This window comes from Ranitomeya imitator, chromosome 3, assembly GCF_032444005.1.
Source record: "Ranitomeya imitator isolate aRanImi1 chromosome 3, aRanImi1.pri, whole genome shotgun sequence".
Lineage (NCBI taxonomy): Eukaryota > Metazoa > Chordata > Amphibia > Anura > Dendrobatidae > Ranitomeya > Ranitomeya imitator.
This window is the reverse complement of record NC_091284.1, coordinates 419,556,444-419,575,224: the sequence shown is the minus strand read 5'-3', so window position 1 is coordinate 419,575,224 and position 18,781 is coordinate 419,556,444. Positions and strand designations below refer to the sequence as shown.

At 46.8% G+C, this 18,781-nt stretch overlaps 1 protein-coding gene across 2 annotated transcripts in view; it reads right to left on the bottom strand.

Moving 5' to 3' along the window:
* The window catches only part of MED13 (mediator complex subunit 13), a 154,180-nt gene extending 136,339 nt beyond the window's left edge, over window positions 1-17,841 (bottom strand). For both annotated transcript variants that reach the window (XM_069757207.1, XM_069757208.1), the window contains exons 1-2: window positions 17,123-17,841; window positions 13,875-14,109 (exon numbers count right to left, since the gene is read on the bottom strand). In XM_069757207.1, coding sequence (XP_069613308.1) covers window positions 13,875-14,109; window positions 17,123-17,188 — 301 coding nt within the window. In that variant the 5' untranslated portion in view covers window positions 17,189-17,841. The remainder of the gene's footprint in view (window positions 1-13,874; window positions 14,110-17,122) is intronic.
* Window positions 17,842-18,781: the final 940 nt, after the last annotated feature.

The window sequence follows — 18,781 nt, the reverse complement described above, 5'->3', positions numbered from 1 at the left end:
TTTGGGCTGAAAATCTCGGCTTATACTCGAGTATATACGGTACTTAACAAAAAAGTGTGAAACAACTGAAATTATGTCTTATATTCTAGGTTCTTCAAAGTAGCCACCATTTGCTTTCATGACTGCTTTGCACACTCTTGGCATTCTCTTGATGAGCTTCAAGAGGTAGTCACCGGGAATGGTCTTCCAACAATCTTGAAGGAGTTCCCAGAGATGCTTAGCACTTGTTGGCCCTTTTGCCTTCACTTTGTGGTCCGGGCTCACCCCAAACCATCTCGATTGGGTTCAGGTCTGGTAACTGTGGAGGCCAGGTCATCTGGCGTACCACCCCATCACTCTCCTTCTTGGTCAAATAGCCATTACACAGCCTGGAGGTGTGTTTGGGGTCAATGTCCTGTTGAAAAATAAATGATGGTCCAACTAAACGCAAACCGGATGGAATAGCATGCCACCGCAAAATGCTGTGGTAGCCATGCAGGTTCAGTATGCCTTCAATTTTGAATAAATCCCCAACAGTGTCACCAGCAAAGCACCCCCACACCTCCTCCTCCATGCTTCACAGTGGGATCCAGGCATGTAGAGTCCATCCGTTCACCTTTTCTGCATCGCACAAAGAAACGGTGGTTGGAACCAAAGATCTCAAAATTGGACTCATCAGACCAAAGCACAAATTTCCACTGGTCTAATGTCCATTCCTTGTGTTCTTTAGCCCAAACAAGTCTCTTCTGCTTGTTGCCTGTCCTTAGCAGTGGTTTCCTAGCAGCTGTTTTACCATGAAGGCCTGCTTCACAAAGCCTCCTCTTAACAGTTGTTGTAGAGATGTGTCTGCTGCTAGAACGCTGTGTGGCATTGATCTGGTCTCTAATCTGAGCTGCTGTTAACCTGCGATTTCTGAGGCTGGTGACTCGGATACACTTATCCTCAGAAGCAGAGGTCACTCTTGGTCTTCCTTTCCTGGGGCGGTCCTCATGTGAGCCAGTTTCTTTGTAGCGCTTGATGGTTTTTGCCACTGCACTTGGAGACACTTTCAAAGTTTGCCCAATTTTTCGCACTGACTGACCGACCTTCATTTCTTAAAGTAATGATGGCTACTCGTTTTTCTTAACTTAGAATTTGAATTATGGCAAGAAAAAAAGCAGCTAACAGTCTATTCAGTAGGACTATCGGCTGTGTATCCACCAGACTTCTGCTCAACACAACTAATGGTCCCAACCCCATTTATAAGGCAAAAAATCCCACTTATTAAACCTGACAGGGCACAGCTGTGAAGTGAAAACCATTCCCGGTGACTACCTCTTGAAGCTCATCAAGAGAATGCCAAGAGTGTGCAAAACAATCATCAAAGCAAAAGGTGGCTACTTTGAAGAACCTAGAATATAAGACAATTTCAGTTGTATCACACTTTTTAGTTAAGTATATAATTCCACATGTGTTAATTCATAGTTTTGATGCCTTCAGTGTGAATATACAATTTTCATAGTCATGAAAATACAGAAAAATCTTTAGATGAGAAGGTATGTGTGACCCCATGGCTGGGAGGCACACAGATTGGCATAGTGGGCCACATGCTTGAGCATCTGTACTCACTGAATGAAATCCACTAGCCAAGTGCCAGTAGCAATCTGAGTTCATACTTGTAAGTCACCCACTTCTGCCTCCACAAGAACCAAAGTCTTCCCTGGTTTCATACATTTCTTTATACATATTTGATTTACTTATACAGTGACATTGATTCCACAGCGTGTTACAGACATCATATACGTATTAAACTCCACATATGAGCGACGTATATATCACACACGTTCTAGTTCCACGCAGAAGACTACAGAGTGTTCAGTAAGAGCAGTAAACCGTGGAGAAGACATCTCAAAACGGCTGCACATTAGGAAGCATGTGAAGATCACAGATCGCCTGCCACAAAAGGCTGCTGTTTACCCAGGACAAAAATAGCCCCTATTTACATGATGTTACCACTTACAGGCCGGGCAAGGCTAAAGAGCCAGCACGCAGGCTGTGTACAGCGGTTGGGAGACCTGTCTGAGGTTTCATCACTTTCACGGCAAGACCAGCGCTATTCCTGTCACTAAACCGAACAAGACTAGAAAGAACCCCAACAGGGCCCATTAGAAGGCAGTATGGAGCGGGCACAGCCTCACAGCTGCCCAAAGGAACAATGACAATGTGAACTTCTCTAGAATGTAAGCCCACAAGGGCAGGGTCCTCGCCCCTCTGTATCAGTCTGTCATTGTTAGTTTGCTTACTGTAAGTGATATCTGTAACTTGTATGTAACCCCATCTCATGTACAGCACCATGGAATTAATGGTGCCATATAAATAATAATAATAATAACTTCGCTGCAAACATTAACAGAACGCATGCAAGGTCTCATTCACACCTTCATTCAGTGAAAGTGAGAAAGTGGCCAAAAGAAGCACACACATCGCACCAGTGGAATAGAGCTTAGGTAGGACGGCGTGTCACAAAGCAGAAATCTGTGCTTCCATTAGGCGCAACAGCACAACTAGAAATGGCTCCTAGAAACAAGAACAAGGCACAGATTAAGCAAAACTTAATGGTGCAAACTAAGGGTACAGTGGGGCAAAAAAGTAGTCAGTCAGCAATAGTGCAAGTTCCACCACTTAAAAAGATGAGAGGCGTCTGTAATTTACATCATAGGTAGACCTCAACTATGGGAGACAAACTGAGAAAAAAAAATCCAGAAAATCACATTGTCTGTTTTTTTATCATTTTATTTGCATATTATGGTGGAAAATAAGTATTTGGTCAGAAACAATCAATCAAGATTTCAGGCTCTCACAGACCTGTAACTTCTTCTTTAAGAATCTCCTCTTTCCTCCACTCATTACCTGTAGTAATGGCACCTGTTTAAACTTGTTATCAGTATAAAAAGACACCTGTGCACACCCTCAAACAGTCTGACTCCAAACTCCACTATGGTGAAGACCAAAGAGCTGTCAAAGGACACCAGAAACAAAATTGTAGCCCTGCACCAGGCTGGGAAGACTGAATCTGCAATAGCCAACCAGCTTGGAGTGAAGAAATCAACAGTGGGAGCAATAATTAGAAAATGGAAGACATACAAGACCACTGATAATCTCCCTCGATCTGGGGCTCCACGCAAAATCCCACCCCGTGGGGTCAGAATGATCACAAGAACGGTGAGCAAAAATCCCAGAACCACACGGGGGGACCTAGTGAATGAACTGCAGAGAGCTGGGACCAATGTAACAAGGCCTACCATAAGTAACACACTACGCCACCATGGACTCAGATCCTGCAGTGCCAGACGTGTCCCACTGCTTAAGCCAGTACATGTCCGGGCCCGTCTGAAGTTTGCTAGAGAGCATTTGGATGATCCAGAGGAGTTTTGGGAGAATGTCCTATGGTCTGATGAAACCAAACTGGAACTGTTTGGTAGAAACACAACTTGTCGTGTTTGGAGGAAAAAGTTGCATCCATCAAACACCATACCTACTGTAAAGCATGGTGGTGGAAACATCATGCTTTGGGGCTGTTTCTCTGCAAAGGGGCCAGGACGACTGATCCGGGTACATGAAAAAATGAATGGGGCCATGTATCGTGAGATTTTGAGTGCAAACCTCCTTCCATCAGCAAGGGCATTGAAGATGAAACGTGGCTGGGTCTTTCAACATGACAATGATCCAAAGCACACCGCCAGGACAACGAAGGAGTGGCTTCGTAAGAAGCATTTCAAGGTCCTGGAGTGGCCAGTCTCCAAATCTCAACCCTATAGAAAACCTTTGGAGGGAGTTGAAAGTCCGTGTTGCCAAGCGAAATGCCAAAAACATCACTGCTCTAGAGGAGATCTGCATGGAGGAATGGGCCAACATACCAACAACAGTGTGTGGCAACCTTGTGAAGACTTACAGAAAACGTTTGACCTCTGTCATTGCCAACAAAGGATATATTACAAAGTATTGAGATGAAATTTTGTTTCTGACCAAATACTTATTTTCCACCATAATATGCAAATAAAATGTTAAAAAAAACAGACTGTGATTTTCTGGATTTTTTTTTCTCAGTTTGTGTCCCATAGTTGAGGTCTACCTATGATGTAAATTACAGACGCCTCTCATCTTTTTAAGTGGTGGAACTTGCACTATTGCTGACTGACTAAATACTTTTTTGCCCCACTGTATGTGCACACGTAGGTGGGATGTCTGCGGATTTTTCCGCACCTGTCTTTGTAAATCCGCAAGTAAACCGCACTGCGGATTTACCTCGGTTTTTGTGCGGATTCCACCTGCAGATTCCTATTATGGAGCAGGTGTAAACCACAGCGGAATCCGCACGAAGAATTGACATGCTGCAGAAAATACAACGCTGCGTTTCCGCACTTTTTTTCCGCAGCATGTGCAATGCGGATTTTGTTTTCCATAGGTTTACATGGTACTGTAAACTCAGGGAAAACTGCTGTGAATCCGCAGTGGCCAATCCCAGCAAAATCCGCAGCGTGTGCACATACCCTTAGGCTAGGGTCACATTGCGTTAGTGCAATCCGTTTAGCGCTAACGCAATGTTTTCTATGGGGCTGCGGTCGGGGTCGCGGTAACGTCCCCGCTCTCGCAGATCCCCGATCTGCGAGAGCGGGGAACGGACCGCGGGCGCGCCTCGGACGCTGCAAGCAGCGTCCGCGGCGCGCCAGGAATCACCGGCGCGTCGCTAGCGCGTGCCGAACATGGCACGCGCTAGTGAAGCGCGTTCCCATTGCCTTCAATGGGCGCGTTAACGGACGCGTTGCACGGCGTTAATTTCGCCGTGCAACGATGTCCGTTAAACGCGGACCCATAACGCAATGGGAACCCAGCCTTAGGTTGTACTTACACAGATCATCGTAAATGAGCGTCTTAAAACCATTCTCTTTCAGTGTAAACAGGCTGTCACCCAATGAGCACAACACTTGTCCAAAAGGTGAAAGGATTTTTTTTGTGCAGCACAACAGATCAGCGTTCTCAGTGATGCATCAACCTGTGTAATCAGGACCTGTGCTGCCGAGAACAATGGCGGCCTATGTGCACCGAGTGATCCATTACAGATCGATCACTGTATATCATTTACTGTGGTAAAGATGTAGCAATCAGCGGTTGTATCATGCCGCCGGTCACTCCGTGTAAACGGACTCAGACTAGACAGTCTTGAAATGCACCATATTTACCAGAGCGATCCCTGCGGTTTGATAGGTCAGTCTGTTTTTGGGTCTGGTCTAAGCCGATAGCATTGGTAGTCAGTAAAGCACCTATAGAGGGCATTCTTTCTGCCATGATGTGTTGCTTTGTAAGCCACACCCCTTTCCCATTAAGCCATGCCCTTTTATTAGGCCACACCCCCAATTAGGACAAGCCACAAAGTGTTTCTACAACACAAATATGGTGCAAGTCATCAAAGTCAGTTTTTTTGGCACAAAATACATCTGAAATCTGGTGCATTTAACTTTCTAACTACACCCCAATGTGTTCTGATTATTATTGGGGCATATTTATTATTCTGATCTCCATTACTACGGACTTTCAGTCCCACACTAAGAAGGCTAATCAGGTAACCTGTCTTGTGACCAGACCGGTAGCTGCTTGTCACACCAAAAGTAACCAAGGTGCCCACACTATGCCAAGTGACTATAGTCAGCATTATTTTGTTATATCAGCAGCCTGGACCTCATCATTGTTAACAAAAAGGTGATTCTCTCAAAATTCACAGACTATAGGTACCTCCACACTAAGTGACTTAACAACGATATCGTTAGTGATCCGTGACGTTGCAGCGTCCTGGATAGTGATATCGTTGTGTTTGACACGCAGCAGCGATCTGGATCCTGCTGTGACATCGTTGGTCGGAGCAGAAAGGCCAGAACTTTATTTTGTCGCTGGATCTCCCGCAGACATGGCTGAATCGGCGTGTGTGACGCCGATTCAGTGATGTCTTCACTGGTAACCAGGGTAAACATCGGGTTACTAAGCGCAGGGGCGTGCTTAGTAACCCGATGTTTACCCTGGTTACCAGTGTAAATGTAAAAAAAAAAAACTCAGGGTGGATAAAAATCATTGTGTTTTTTTTTGTTTTTTTTTTAAAATCGGATTTTTTTCAATAAACTGCTTTTTGAGGAAAATATTTTACCATCCAAAAGGTTCTTCCATCATGAGATAAAGCGGAGTTGTTTAACTCAGTAGAATAAAGGCTGTATATGTGTAACATTCACAATGCCATGCTCTTCCAGAGGTCTCCTGGTATTTGTTTTGAACTGTATTTCTGTTATGCTGTAATGTCTATTGTCTGTACAAGTCCCCTCTATAATTTGTAAAGCGCTGCGGAATATGTTGGCGCTATATAAATAAAAATTATTATTATTATTATTCTGTAGGATTAGTGGGCAGTTTCTCTCCTATATTATCAGACGCTCGCTTTACTTATGCAGTTCTCAAAACTGAATTTGACTCCGCAGAGGTCCCAGCCTCTTCTTCACGGCAAAAATGTTACAACATGAACAGAGTTGAGAAAAAGACCTTAATCCTATTGTTCTACAAACCTATGAATACAGAATCAACCCCTTCAGTGCCAAGTCCAAGAAGTTAGACAATATGTTTCTGATTGTTTGGAGTGGAATAGATCTGCACAACACAAGAAGAATGTGAATCTAAGTGTGAGGAAGAGGAAGGGCAAGCAGACAAGAAAATGAAAGTGAAACTTTGAGCACAAAAAAAAGAGACCCAGTTTGGGTATCGGTAAGGCAGGCATGCGTGCAAAATGCAAACGATGCAACAAAGAGATGCAAGGCCTGGTGGCGCGAATGAGGCAACATCATGAGAAGTGCGGTGATGAAGATGAGCTTCATTAAAATATTCCCAAACTGGGTCTCTTTTACGGCCTGCTGCCATTATAAGGAAAGAATGTAATAAACCTCAGATCGTACACACAAACAGATCCAGACTTGTCTGTCTGTGGCTATGCTGCAGTATTGTGCTCAAAGTTTCACTTTCATTTTCTTGTCTGCTTGCCCTTCCTCCTCCTCACACTTAGATTCACATTCTTCTTGTGTTGTGCAGATCTATTCCACTCCAAACAATCAGAAACATATTGTCTAAAGGTACCGTCACACTAAGCGACGCTGCAGCGATACCGACAACGATCCGGATCGCTGCAGCGTCGCTGTTTGGTCGCTGGAGAGCTGTCACACAGACAGCTCTCCAGCGACCAACGATGCCGGTAACCAGGGTAAACATCGGGTTACTAAGCGCAGGGCCGCGCTTAGTAACCCGATGTTTACCCTGGTTACCATCGTTAAAGTAAAAAAAAACAACCACTACATACTTACCTACCGCTGTCTGTCCCCGGCGCTGTGCTTCTCTGCCCTGTGTAAGCACAGTGGCCGGAAAGCAGAGCGGTGACGTCACCGCTCTGCTTTCCGGCTGCCCGGCGCTCACAGCCAGAGCAGAGAAGCAGAGCGCCGGGGACAGACAGCGGTAGGTATGTATGTAGTGGTTGTTTTTTTACTTTAACGATGGTAACCAGGGTAAACATCGGGTTACTAAGCGTGGCCCTGTGCTTAGTAACCCGATGTTTACCCTGGTTACCAGCGAAGACATCGCTGAATCGGTGTCACACACGCCGATTCAGCGATGTCAGCGGGAGAGCCAGCGACGAAATAAAGTCCTGGCCTTTCTGCCCCGACCAGCGATATCACAGCAGGGGCCTGATCGCTGCTGCGTGTCACACTGGACGATATCGCTAGCCAGGACACTGCAACGTCACAGATCGCTAGCGATATCGTCCAGTGTGACGGTACCTTAACTTCTTGGACTTGGCACTGAAGGGGTTGATTCTGTATTCATAGGTTTGTAGAACAATAGGATTAAGGTCTTTTTCTCAACTCTGTTCATGTTGTAACATTTTTGCCGTGAAGAAGAGGCTGGGACCTCTGCGGAGTCAAATTCAGTTAGGTAGAAACTTTGATTTAAATCACTGATTTAAATCAAGCCTTACTGACTAGTTATTTAAATCGTGATTTAAATCAGTTAGATTTAAATCAAATCCACCCTGCAAACACTACATACTTACATTCCGGTGTCTGTCCCCCGGCGTTCTGCTTCCCAGCACTGTGTAAGCGCCAGCCGTAAAGCAGAGCGGTGACGTCACCGCTGTGTTTTACGGCCAGCCGGAGCTCAGTCAGTGCAGGGAAGCAGAACGTCGGGGGACAGACACCGGACTGTAAGTATGTAGTGTTTGTTTTTTTTTTTACATTTACACTGGTAACCAGGGTAAACATCGGGTTACTAAAAACGGCCCTGCGCTTAGTAACCCGATGTTTACCCTGGTTACCAGGGGACTTTGGCATCGTTGGTCGCTGGAGAGCTGTCTGTGTGACAGCTCTCCAGCGACCACACAGCGACGCTGCAGCGATCGGGATCGTTGTCTAGATCGCTGCAGCGTCGCTAAATGTGACGGTACCTTATGGCCTCATTCAGAGATTTTTCACATACGGAAAAAACGTACAAGTGTCATCTGAGCTGTTCATCAGGGTTTGGTCATGGTTTCATCAGCCACTCCTACAGATTGCAATGTTAGCACTAATGCCATGAGTCTGGGTAAATTTCATCCATGACACCAATAAAATCTAGACAGGTCTCCATGAATTTTGCACAGACAGTCCACAAAAAAAAAAAAAACACGGACATGTGAACAGCTCCAAAGACTATAATAGTTAAGTGTTCTAATCGAGAAACCACGGATAGATTACCGTATATACTCGAGTATAAGCCGAGATTTTCAGCCCATTTTTGGGGGGCTGAAAGTCCCCCTCTCGGCTTATACTCGAGTCATACCCGGGGGTCGGCACGGGAGGGAGAACGGGGGCTGTGTAATTATACTTACCTGCTCCCGGGTGATCCCTGCAGTCCCTGGCGCTGCAGCTTCTTCCTGTACTGAGTGGTCACATGGCACAGCTCATTACAGAAATGAATATGCGGCTCCACCTCCCATAGAGGTGGAGCCGCATATTCATTACTGTATATGAGTGGTAACGCTGCCCGCTCAATACAGGAAGAAAATGCAGCGCCGGGGAAGAAGCAGGGACGCAGCGCCAGTACCAGGTAAGTATACGGGGAGGGGGAGCGCTGCGCGATAGTCACCTGCTCCTCGGTCCGGGTGTCGCTCTGTCTTCAGCAGTGACGCTCAGGTGAGAGGGCACGGTGACGTAGTCAGTGCACGCCCTCTGCTGAACGTCAGTGCCGAAGACAGAGCGACACCCGGACCGAGGAGCAGGTAAAAGTGCCGGGGTCCTGAGCGACGGAGAGGCGAGTATGTGATTTTTTTTTTTTTTTATGGCAGCAAAAGCAAATGGGGCAAGTGACTGTGCGGAGCATCTTATGGGGCCATACTTGTGCAGCACTATATGGGGCAAGTGACTGTGCAGAGCATCTTATGGGGCCATACTTGTGCAGCATTATAAGGGGCAAGTGGCTGTGTGGAGCATCTGTATGGGGCCATAACACTTGTGCAGCACTATATGGGGCAAGTGGTTGTACGGAGCATCTTATGGGGCCATAACGCTTATGCAGCACTATATAGGGCAAATATCTCTATGGAGCATCTTATGGGGCCCTTATTACCCTTTATGCAGCATTATATGGGGCATATTTTAATATGGAGCATCTAATGGGGCCCATCAAACTGTATGGAGCATTATATGGGGCTCCTGATTCAATATGGATATTCAAAAACACTTAACCTACTGATGTCTCAATTAATTTTACTTTTATTGGTATCTATTTTTACTTTGGAAATTTACCGGTAGCTGCTGCATTTTTCACCCTAGGCTTATACTCGAGTCATTAAGTTTTCCCAGTTTTATACTCGGGTCGGCTTATACTCGAGTATATACGGTACATGATTCACAGACTTTAAGGCTTCAAGCAAGAAAAATAAATGGTACGAGCAGCAGTTTCCTAATGTTACTGGAGGTGCCCTGCAATCATTTGTAAGGAATTTAAAGCCTCATTAACGAGGTCTCATTCAGACAATTTCTTCATGTACAGTAAGGAAGAACAAAAAAAAAAACAGACTGATTTTTAGCAGTATTGAGTCAGTGTGTCATTTTCATACTTAAAAAAAAAAAAAAAAAATTCAAAGCTTCTTCTATCCATTTGCAATATTAATACAGACAGCGCATGTGTTTCTAGTGATTTTCAAGGACTGAGACTCGTATGAGCGACTTTGATCTGTGACACTGGGGAAGAAAAAAAAAAAAAAAAAAAACCAACAAGTAAAAAACAGCCCCATACACTATAATGGGTACATATTCTATCCATTAAAAACATGACTAGAACACATAGGTGAAGATGTGACATCTGAATGAAGCCTATGAGAAATGTGCTGAAATAAGCATATATCACCAGCTAGAGCCCTCAGGCTATGTGCACACGCTGCGGATCCACAGCGTTTCCGCAGCTGCGGGTCTGCAGCAGTTTCCCATGAGTTTACAGCACAATGTAATCCTATGGGAAACGCAATCCGCAGTGCACATGCTGCAGGAAAAAACACACGGAAACGCAGAGGTTTACATTCCGCAGCATGTCAATTCTTTGTGCGGAATCCGCAGCGGTTTACACCTGCTCCAATAGAAATCCGCAGTTGTAAAACCGCAGTGGAAGCCGCACAAAAACCGCGGTAAATCCGAAGGAAAACCACGGTGTTTTTGGCCTGCAGATTTATCAAATTCGCTGCGGAAAAATCCGCAGTGGACCATTACTACGTGTGCACATAGCCTTAAAGAAGTTGCCTTGAGGTACCGTCACATTAAGCGACGCTGCAGCGTCGCTGTGTGGTCGCTGGAGAGCTGTCACACAGACAGCTCTCCAGCGACCAACGATGCCGGTCCCCGGGTAACCAGTGTAAAAATCGGGTTACTAAGCGAAGGGCCGCGCTTAGTAACCCGATGTTTACCCTGGTTACCAGCGTAAACGTTAAAAAAAAAAACAAACACCACATACTTCCATTCCGGTGTCTGTCCCCCGGCGCTGTGCTTTCCTGCACTGTCAGCGCAGGAAAGCACAGCGCCAGGGGACAGACACTGGAATGGAAGTATGTGGTGTTTGTTTTTTTTTTAACGTTTACGCTGGTAACCAGGGTAAACATCGGGTTACTAAGCGCGGCCCTGCGCTTAGTAACCCGATGTTTACCCTGGTTACCAGTGAAGACATCGCTGAATCGGCGTCACACACGCTGATTCAGCGATGTCTGCGGGAGTCCAGCGACGAAATAAAGTTCTGGACTTTCTGCTCCGACCAACGATGTCACAGCAGGATCCTGATCGCTGCTGCCTGTCAAACTCAACGATATCGCTAGCCAGGACGCTGCAACGTCACGGATCGCTACACACCTGAATTGTGAACCCATTCTGAACCACCTCTTTGATCTACAATGGAAAGATTAGCTCCCACCCTGGCGGAACTGGTACATCAACATAAAAAAATTAAAAAAAAAAAACACGCACATCAACCATTATGTCTGCACGCCACCCAAGAAAAGAAGCCCAGATCTTGTAGGCCAAGCTGATGTGAAGAATGTGAAGCATTTTCTCCTACATGAGCCCAATAAGCACTTCCGATCTTGCAAGACAGCTCAGAATCCGATCATTTAGAGGGCACGAAGTGGGAAATTTCAACAATTAGCGCTCAAAAGAGACATAGAAAGGCTATGTGCACACGTTGCGGATTTCCTGCAGATCCGCAGCGTTTTTTACCGTGCAGAAACGCTGCAGATCCGCAAGTGATTTACAGTACAATGTAAATCAATGAGAAAAAAAAAAAGCGGTGCTAATGGTGTGGAAAATTCCATGCGGAAACGCTGCGGATTAAAAGAAGTAGCATGTCACTTCTTTTTTGCAGATCTGCAGCGTTTTTGTACCCAATCCATTATAGAAATCCGCTGGGGTAAAAACGCAAAAAATCCGCAGCAAAACCAAACAAAAAACGCAGCAAATCCGCACCTGCACTTTCTGCCAAGAGATGCAGAATCCGCACCAAAAATTCCTAAGCTTAATCCGCAACGTGTGCGCATAGCCAAAAGTAGGAAATTTTTGTGCAACACCTTGTTGATCAAAAGTTTTGCAACTTTTACAGTCTGTCCACCTGCTTTGCGATCTTTTTCAAAAGCAGATGAAACTTAATAGAAGACTGAATCCCAGAGGCGCTATAATTTGTACAGAAGTTTCACTAATTAGAACAGAAATGCATTTCAGTCCACGACTAGAGTACATTTTCCAAAATTGCAGCATGGACCACTTAAAGGGAACCTGTCGCCAGGTTTGGCTGATAAGAGATACAGCCATCACCTTTCAAGGCTGATATACAGCATACTATAATACTGTATGCCTGCCTCCAACCCAACCTGTAAAAGAAAAATAACTTTCATACTCGCCTGCCAGGTGGTCCGATGGGTGTCGCCGGTCTTGCTCTGACGCCTCCCTTCTTACAATCCGGTCCCCCTGCTAGCTTCGTGTGGATGATGCGTCCCTTCGTCATCCACACAGTCCCCTTGGCACAGCGCTTCTGCGCAGGCGTACTTCTCTGCCCTGTCGAGGGCAAGGCAAAGTACTGCATTGACCATGCACCGGGGCTCTTTGACCTTTCCCGGCACCTGCGTACTGTAGTACTTAGCACTGCCCGCAACAGGGCAGAAAAGTACGCCTGCGCAGGAGGGCGATGCCAAGGACACACGTCATATACACAGAGCAAGCAGGATGGCGGCATCGCAAGAAGAGGAGCCAGATCAAGAAGAGTGACACCCCATTGGACCGGACAGCCCTGCCGGTGAGTATGATAAAAGTTATTTTTCTTCGCTTGCAGGTCGCGTTGGGGGCAGATACACAGCATTATAGAATGCTGTATATCAGCCCTGAAAGGTGATGGTCGTATATCTTATCAGCCAAACCTGGTGACAGGTTCCCTTTAAAAGAGAAACCAATTTCATAAACATGTGTATGTTTCTCGATGAATTTGGCACATCTTACGCCAAGGGATTCTTATCAGGATTGGTGTACAATCTGTCAGTCTTTAATGAAATTTCCACTTTTAAAAGGAGTATTCTCAAGTTTGGAAGTTAGCCTATTTAACACTTATTCACATGATAGTGTAGGACAGTGTTCCCCAAGTTTAGTCCTCAAGGGCCACCAACTGATCAAATTTTCAGGATTTCCTTAGTAGTGTATGGGTGAACTATCACCTGGGCAATACTAAGGAAATCCTGAAAACATGACCTGTTGGTGGCTCTTGATGACTGGACTTGGGGAACCCTGGTGTAGTATAATGTAGAACTGATGGGGGCCCCAATACATGTGGAAGAATCTGAGTGGAGCAGCATCAAAGCATGCACAAGGTGATACACTATAGTGATGGTGTGGGGGTCTTCAATGATCCTACATTTATCCCCTATACTGTAAATAGGAGATACTTGTTTTGGGGTGGCAAACCCCTTTACATAAATTAAACATATCCAATAACAACTCCACCCCAGTGTCTTATTCTAACCAAGACACAATATGACATTGTTTGTGTAAGTGTTACCTTGTCTTCTTACTAGCCAAGACTACACTGCACAGTGAATGAAAGCAGGCTGATGTAGAAGGGGGGAAATCAACATGGAATCGCAATGTCAAAATTTCCATGATGACTAATCAACATATTTGTGTCAACCAAGCAGCCGGCTGCAAACGTCTTACAGTGAAGCCCAGGGCTTAGGAATATGACATCTATGAAGTCTGCCCTTTCAACAACCGCAAAGCAAACACTATTAAAAATGGAATAGATCCAGCTTCCAAACGCACCTATAAATCAAATCTTACCTGTCAAGTCATGATGAATTAGGTCAGAAAAATGGGGATCATCTCCCCACCAGAATATCCACAGTTCTCTCCGGCCAGGACGCTGATCTCGACGCCACACGCTTAGCACATCGGCTTTGAGGCACCGACTGAAGCTGCTCAGAATGGGATCCTCTTCTGTAACTGGGAAGAGGATCGGAGCAGAAGTAGGGCCCTGCCATACAAACTGCTTCCATTTGATCCCTGTAAGGTCCGCCTGGAAGGAAAAACAACACTTTGTTAGATCCTTTCTTCTGGTTATGGTCACAATGGTATAGACAGTGGTGTGTAATGAATGGCAGGACAAAGCATCCAGCCCCCTCCTGGAGAAACAGTGATTCCAAGTGAGAGGAGGAGGAGGGGGTGCTGGACAGAAAGACGAGCTGCCAAGCTGGGAGAAGCACATTCCTGACCTATAATTACTTGGAACACAACAATACAAACATCTCAAGGTTTAACATTGTGATCACTGACTAACAGCTGGAATCCCAACCTCACTTCAACTTCCCTTAGAGGGACACAAAGATGGGGGGATGGGTGTAAAAGAGCACATCTCACTATTCCCACAGACAGCCAGGCATCATGTGATGCCTACTACTGAGGTGAGGACATTACAACATTGGCATGTTACCAAGACGCAGGTCTAGAGCGGGCCACAGACGTGAGATTTATCTGTAGACCACTGGGAGAACTCTCTAAATCTGAAGACCTCTACTGAGAATCTGATGCACAGGCAGCTTTAGGCAGTGTTCACACAAGCGTCTTTCAGGGTCCGTAGATGGCCTGCAATGCCCAGACTGGGCGCGTCTAGCTACCGGAACCTACAGGCCCATAGACACATGATCTAAGTTTGGAGCAGAAGACTCACGGTCAGGCCGGGCTGTATATGGACCATCGTGTGAACCTGGCCTTATTCTTACATGTATGACCATCACAGACATCGTCACTAGCTGGCAGCTTGTTTGGACAACAGTTTTCTCCCAACCCCAAAGTAACAGCATGCTCAGCCAAAACGAGTGTGCGCACGTGTTTCCCAACATAGAAAAGACAACGTTCCTGGCAGTGGCTTATCCTCCCCATCAACAACAGGATTGGGCATTCAAATACATGTGTGACCCCCTTTACATCTACAATTTCTAAGAAAAACAAGTTTTCGTGAAGCAGCTGCACATTTTATTTAAAGGGGTATTCTCCAAAGGGTATGACAAAAATGATACCTCCGCTGGGACCTCTGCCCCTCATCAGCCTGGCACCATGTCTGCTGTGACTAGAGGTGGCATGCATGTGTTCACCGCAATGCAACTTCTGAAAAGCCGCACAATATCTACGGTGAAGATACACCTCTAAAACAGTGAAACGTACTAGCGGCCATATTGCTCGTTGCCCAACTTTCCAATAGGGGGGTGTCCAGGATTAGAAAGACATGTCTGCTTCATTTGGAAAACTGGACCAATCCTGACCATAGATTGTGTCTGCTATTAAACTTACAGAGAACGGAGCTACAGTACACTACCATGGACTAAGGTGGCGCCGTTTCCGAAAGCAAGAGGGCATGCGTTTCTAATCACAGACAACCCCTTTATCTATTCCTGGGAAAGCTGGGTAATGAGTATTATCTCACCCTGTCAACCAGCGTCATGAACGACAAGACTGTCTAGTAATGTAGAGGTAGTTGCTGCAGAACCATAAACATGTGCACGTTCTGGAGTCCGGGACAGCTGGGTGGTAAAGGTGACCAATTTCCCAGAAACACAACCATAAGAGTGTGACACGCACAAGAAGCGCCATCCAAAAAAACAACATTCTATGTGCAAGAATTAAGATGTCCTAAAGGTTTTCCACAGAATAGTGCGGGAGCGGAGACTGAAGTGCAGCCAGCTAAACAGAGACCTGATAAGATTAGCCTGGGGAAAAGCAGTGCCACAAGGTCAGGGCCTATACGAGAGAGATGTTGGAAGATCCGTCTCACCGCAGAAAAGGAGCAAGCTACCAGGCAGCAATGCTGCAGAAGAGGCCCAGACAGACCGACATCGGCTAACAAAGTTCTGGCCTGGCCCGTCAGAACAGGCAGGAAAATGGCTGCTTCCTGCCTCCTCCCACACAGGAGAATAGGAAGCGGCTGAGGAGAGGAACACTCCGAACAGTGGCACACAGCAGCCAAAGTTTAGGAACACAATGTATGGAAGGGGCTAGAGAGACAGAGGGGAGGAGTGAGGGAAGGAAGGATCTGAATCCATATATAGGCCAGTAGATCGCCAGAGGTGAGGACAGATCTACTACAGCTATAGGGATCGCCAGAGGTGAGGACAGATCTACTACAGCTATAGGGATCGCCAGAGGTGAGGACAGATCTACTACAGCTATAGGGATCGCCAGAGGTGAGGACAGATCTACTACAGCTATAGGGATCGCCAGAGGTGAGGACAGATCTACTACAGCTATAGGGATCGCCAGAGGTGAGGACAGATCTACTACAGCTATAGGGATCGCCAGAGGTGAGGACAGATCTACTACAGCTATAGGGATCGCCAGAGGTGAGGACAGATCTACTACAGCTATAGGGATCGCCAGAGGTGAGGACAGATCTACTACAGCTATAGGGATCGCCAGAGGTGAGGACAGATCTACTACAGCTATAGGGATCGCCAGAGGTGAGGACAGATCTACTACAGCTATAGGGATCGCCAGAGGTGAGGACAGATCTACTACAGCTATAGGGATCGCCAGAGGTGAGGACAGATCTACTACAGCTATAGGGATCGCCAGAGGTGAGGACAGATCTACTACAGCTATAGGGATCGCCAGAGGTGAGGACAGATCTACTACAGCTATAGGGATCGCCAGAGGTGAGGACAGATCTACTACAGCTATAGGGATCGCCAGAGGTGAGGATAGATCCACTACAGCTGTAGGGATCGCCAGAGGTGAGGACAGATCCACTACAGCTATAGGGATCGCCAGAGGTGAGGACAGATCTACTACAGCTATAGGGATCGCCAGAGGTGAGGACAGATCTACTACAGCTATAGGGATCGCCAGAGGTGAGGACAGATCTACTACAGCTATAGGGATCGCCAGAGGTGAGGACAGATCCACTACAGCTATAGGGATCGCCAGAGGTGAGGATAGATCCACTACAGCTGTAGGGATCACAAGAGGTGAGGACAGATCCACAGCTAGAAGGATCTCCATATAGAAGGACAGATCGGCCAGAAGGCTGGAGCACTCACCAGACAGAAGAGGTTGGAGTGGCAATCCTCCAGACTGGCCCCGTTCGGCACGAAACATGAACTCATCCTCACAGGCAGGGATCACTCGCCATTATCCCACCCGAACAAGAAAGAGACACAGCGGCAGCGGCGGCGATCACCTCCGGTCACCAGCAGACCACCATCCTCCGAATCCAGGCCGGCTCCCGATCACCGATTAGTCGCTGCCCACCACACGTGACCCGGGCTGGAGGGAACACAATGTAGCCGAGCGCGGCCGGACCGCACGGTGCAGCAGCGCCGTTACCAGCCCCGGTATCCGGGCGGTGTCTCAGTCCTCCCTCCCCCGCCGCTGGTCCCCCTGCTCGGGGCGCAGAGCATGGCGGGAACCCTCCGGTCACCGGGGGGACGCTAGGCCTCCACCTGGAGGAGCACAGGACACAAAGGAAAGCGCTGAGGCCGCCGGCAGTCCCGGGTGTTCCTCGGCTTCTTTTCTCACAGGTTCGCCATTTTCCTCTCCTCCGCCTCCTCCCCGACTCTCCTCCTGCGCACACACAAGTAGTTGTCGATGCCGACCCTCGACAGATCGTCTCCTCAGCGCCTTGTGGCAGGAGAATCCCCCGCGGTGGGAAGTAATCCGTAATGACGAATAATCGGATCAATGTCGGGGCAGCTTTCCCATTTGAATTTACAGATTCCTTTCTTTAATGGCGGCCGTGGTGCCTGCTCGGCCTCTCGCTGGTGGTTGGTTAGATTGCCGTCATGTGACCGAAAGACACCTTCCCTGATTGGTTAGTCAAGGTTGTAGCCTGGAATGAAGCGAGTGGGGGAGGATCGGAGAGGTTGTCACAGGAAGAGACCACTAGGGGGCGAGGTATGAGATCGTATTGGAGTCTGCGCCGCCTGCTGGTCATGAGCGGCTACTACAGTCTGCTGTGCAGTTGGAGTGTAATGAAGAAGTTCCTGGAAAGTTCAGTCCAGACTATACATTGTAGCTTCGGAGTATTCTGTCACTCAGGCTGGCTGTATAAGAACAGCCCTGATCCTGCTGCCTTCTAGGTAGTGATGCTAGGAAGCAGCCATAATTTTCCTTGTTATAATCTGCCATTACTGGAAAGTGAAGGACATGCGAGGAATGGGGGGCCCTGGAAGGGGGCTGGGCACAGAGTAGTGTTCCTGAAATAACCTCCATATCCACAGGGGCTTGTACAGATGAGCAGATCATACGTCTGCGTGCTGTCTGTATGTACGTCTGATGCCTGCGGACTAGCTGACATGTTACATGTGGACCGCGCACTAATCTGACCAGACTCGCCCAGAAAGCTAATCGTTCAATAAAAGGATGTAATCCAGACACCGTCCATACAGGATCCGCCGATTCATTGCAAGCATTTATACTTATGAAGCCCCTTCATGCTCTGACGGCTTGCATATATACCATTTTCTGGCTAGCCAATAAGGTGACCCTCCTAGGATACGTTTGTCTATTTTGGCATAATAGTATTTACGTAGACTTTTCTGGCTCACACTGCGCCACAATATAATATGTATTTTGTTGTATGCCGTAATCTTTAAAGGGGGTCCAGTAACTAACATGTCCTTTCTAAAAATCTATCTATACACCCTAACCACTTTTGTAATTATTATTATTATTTAGTATTATAGCGCCATTTATTCCAT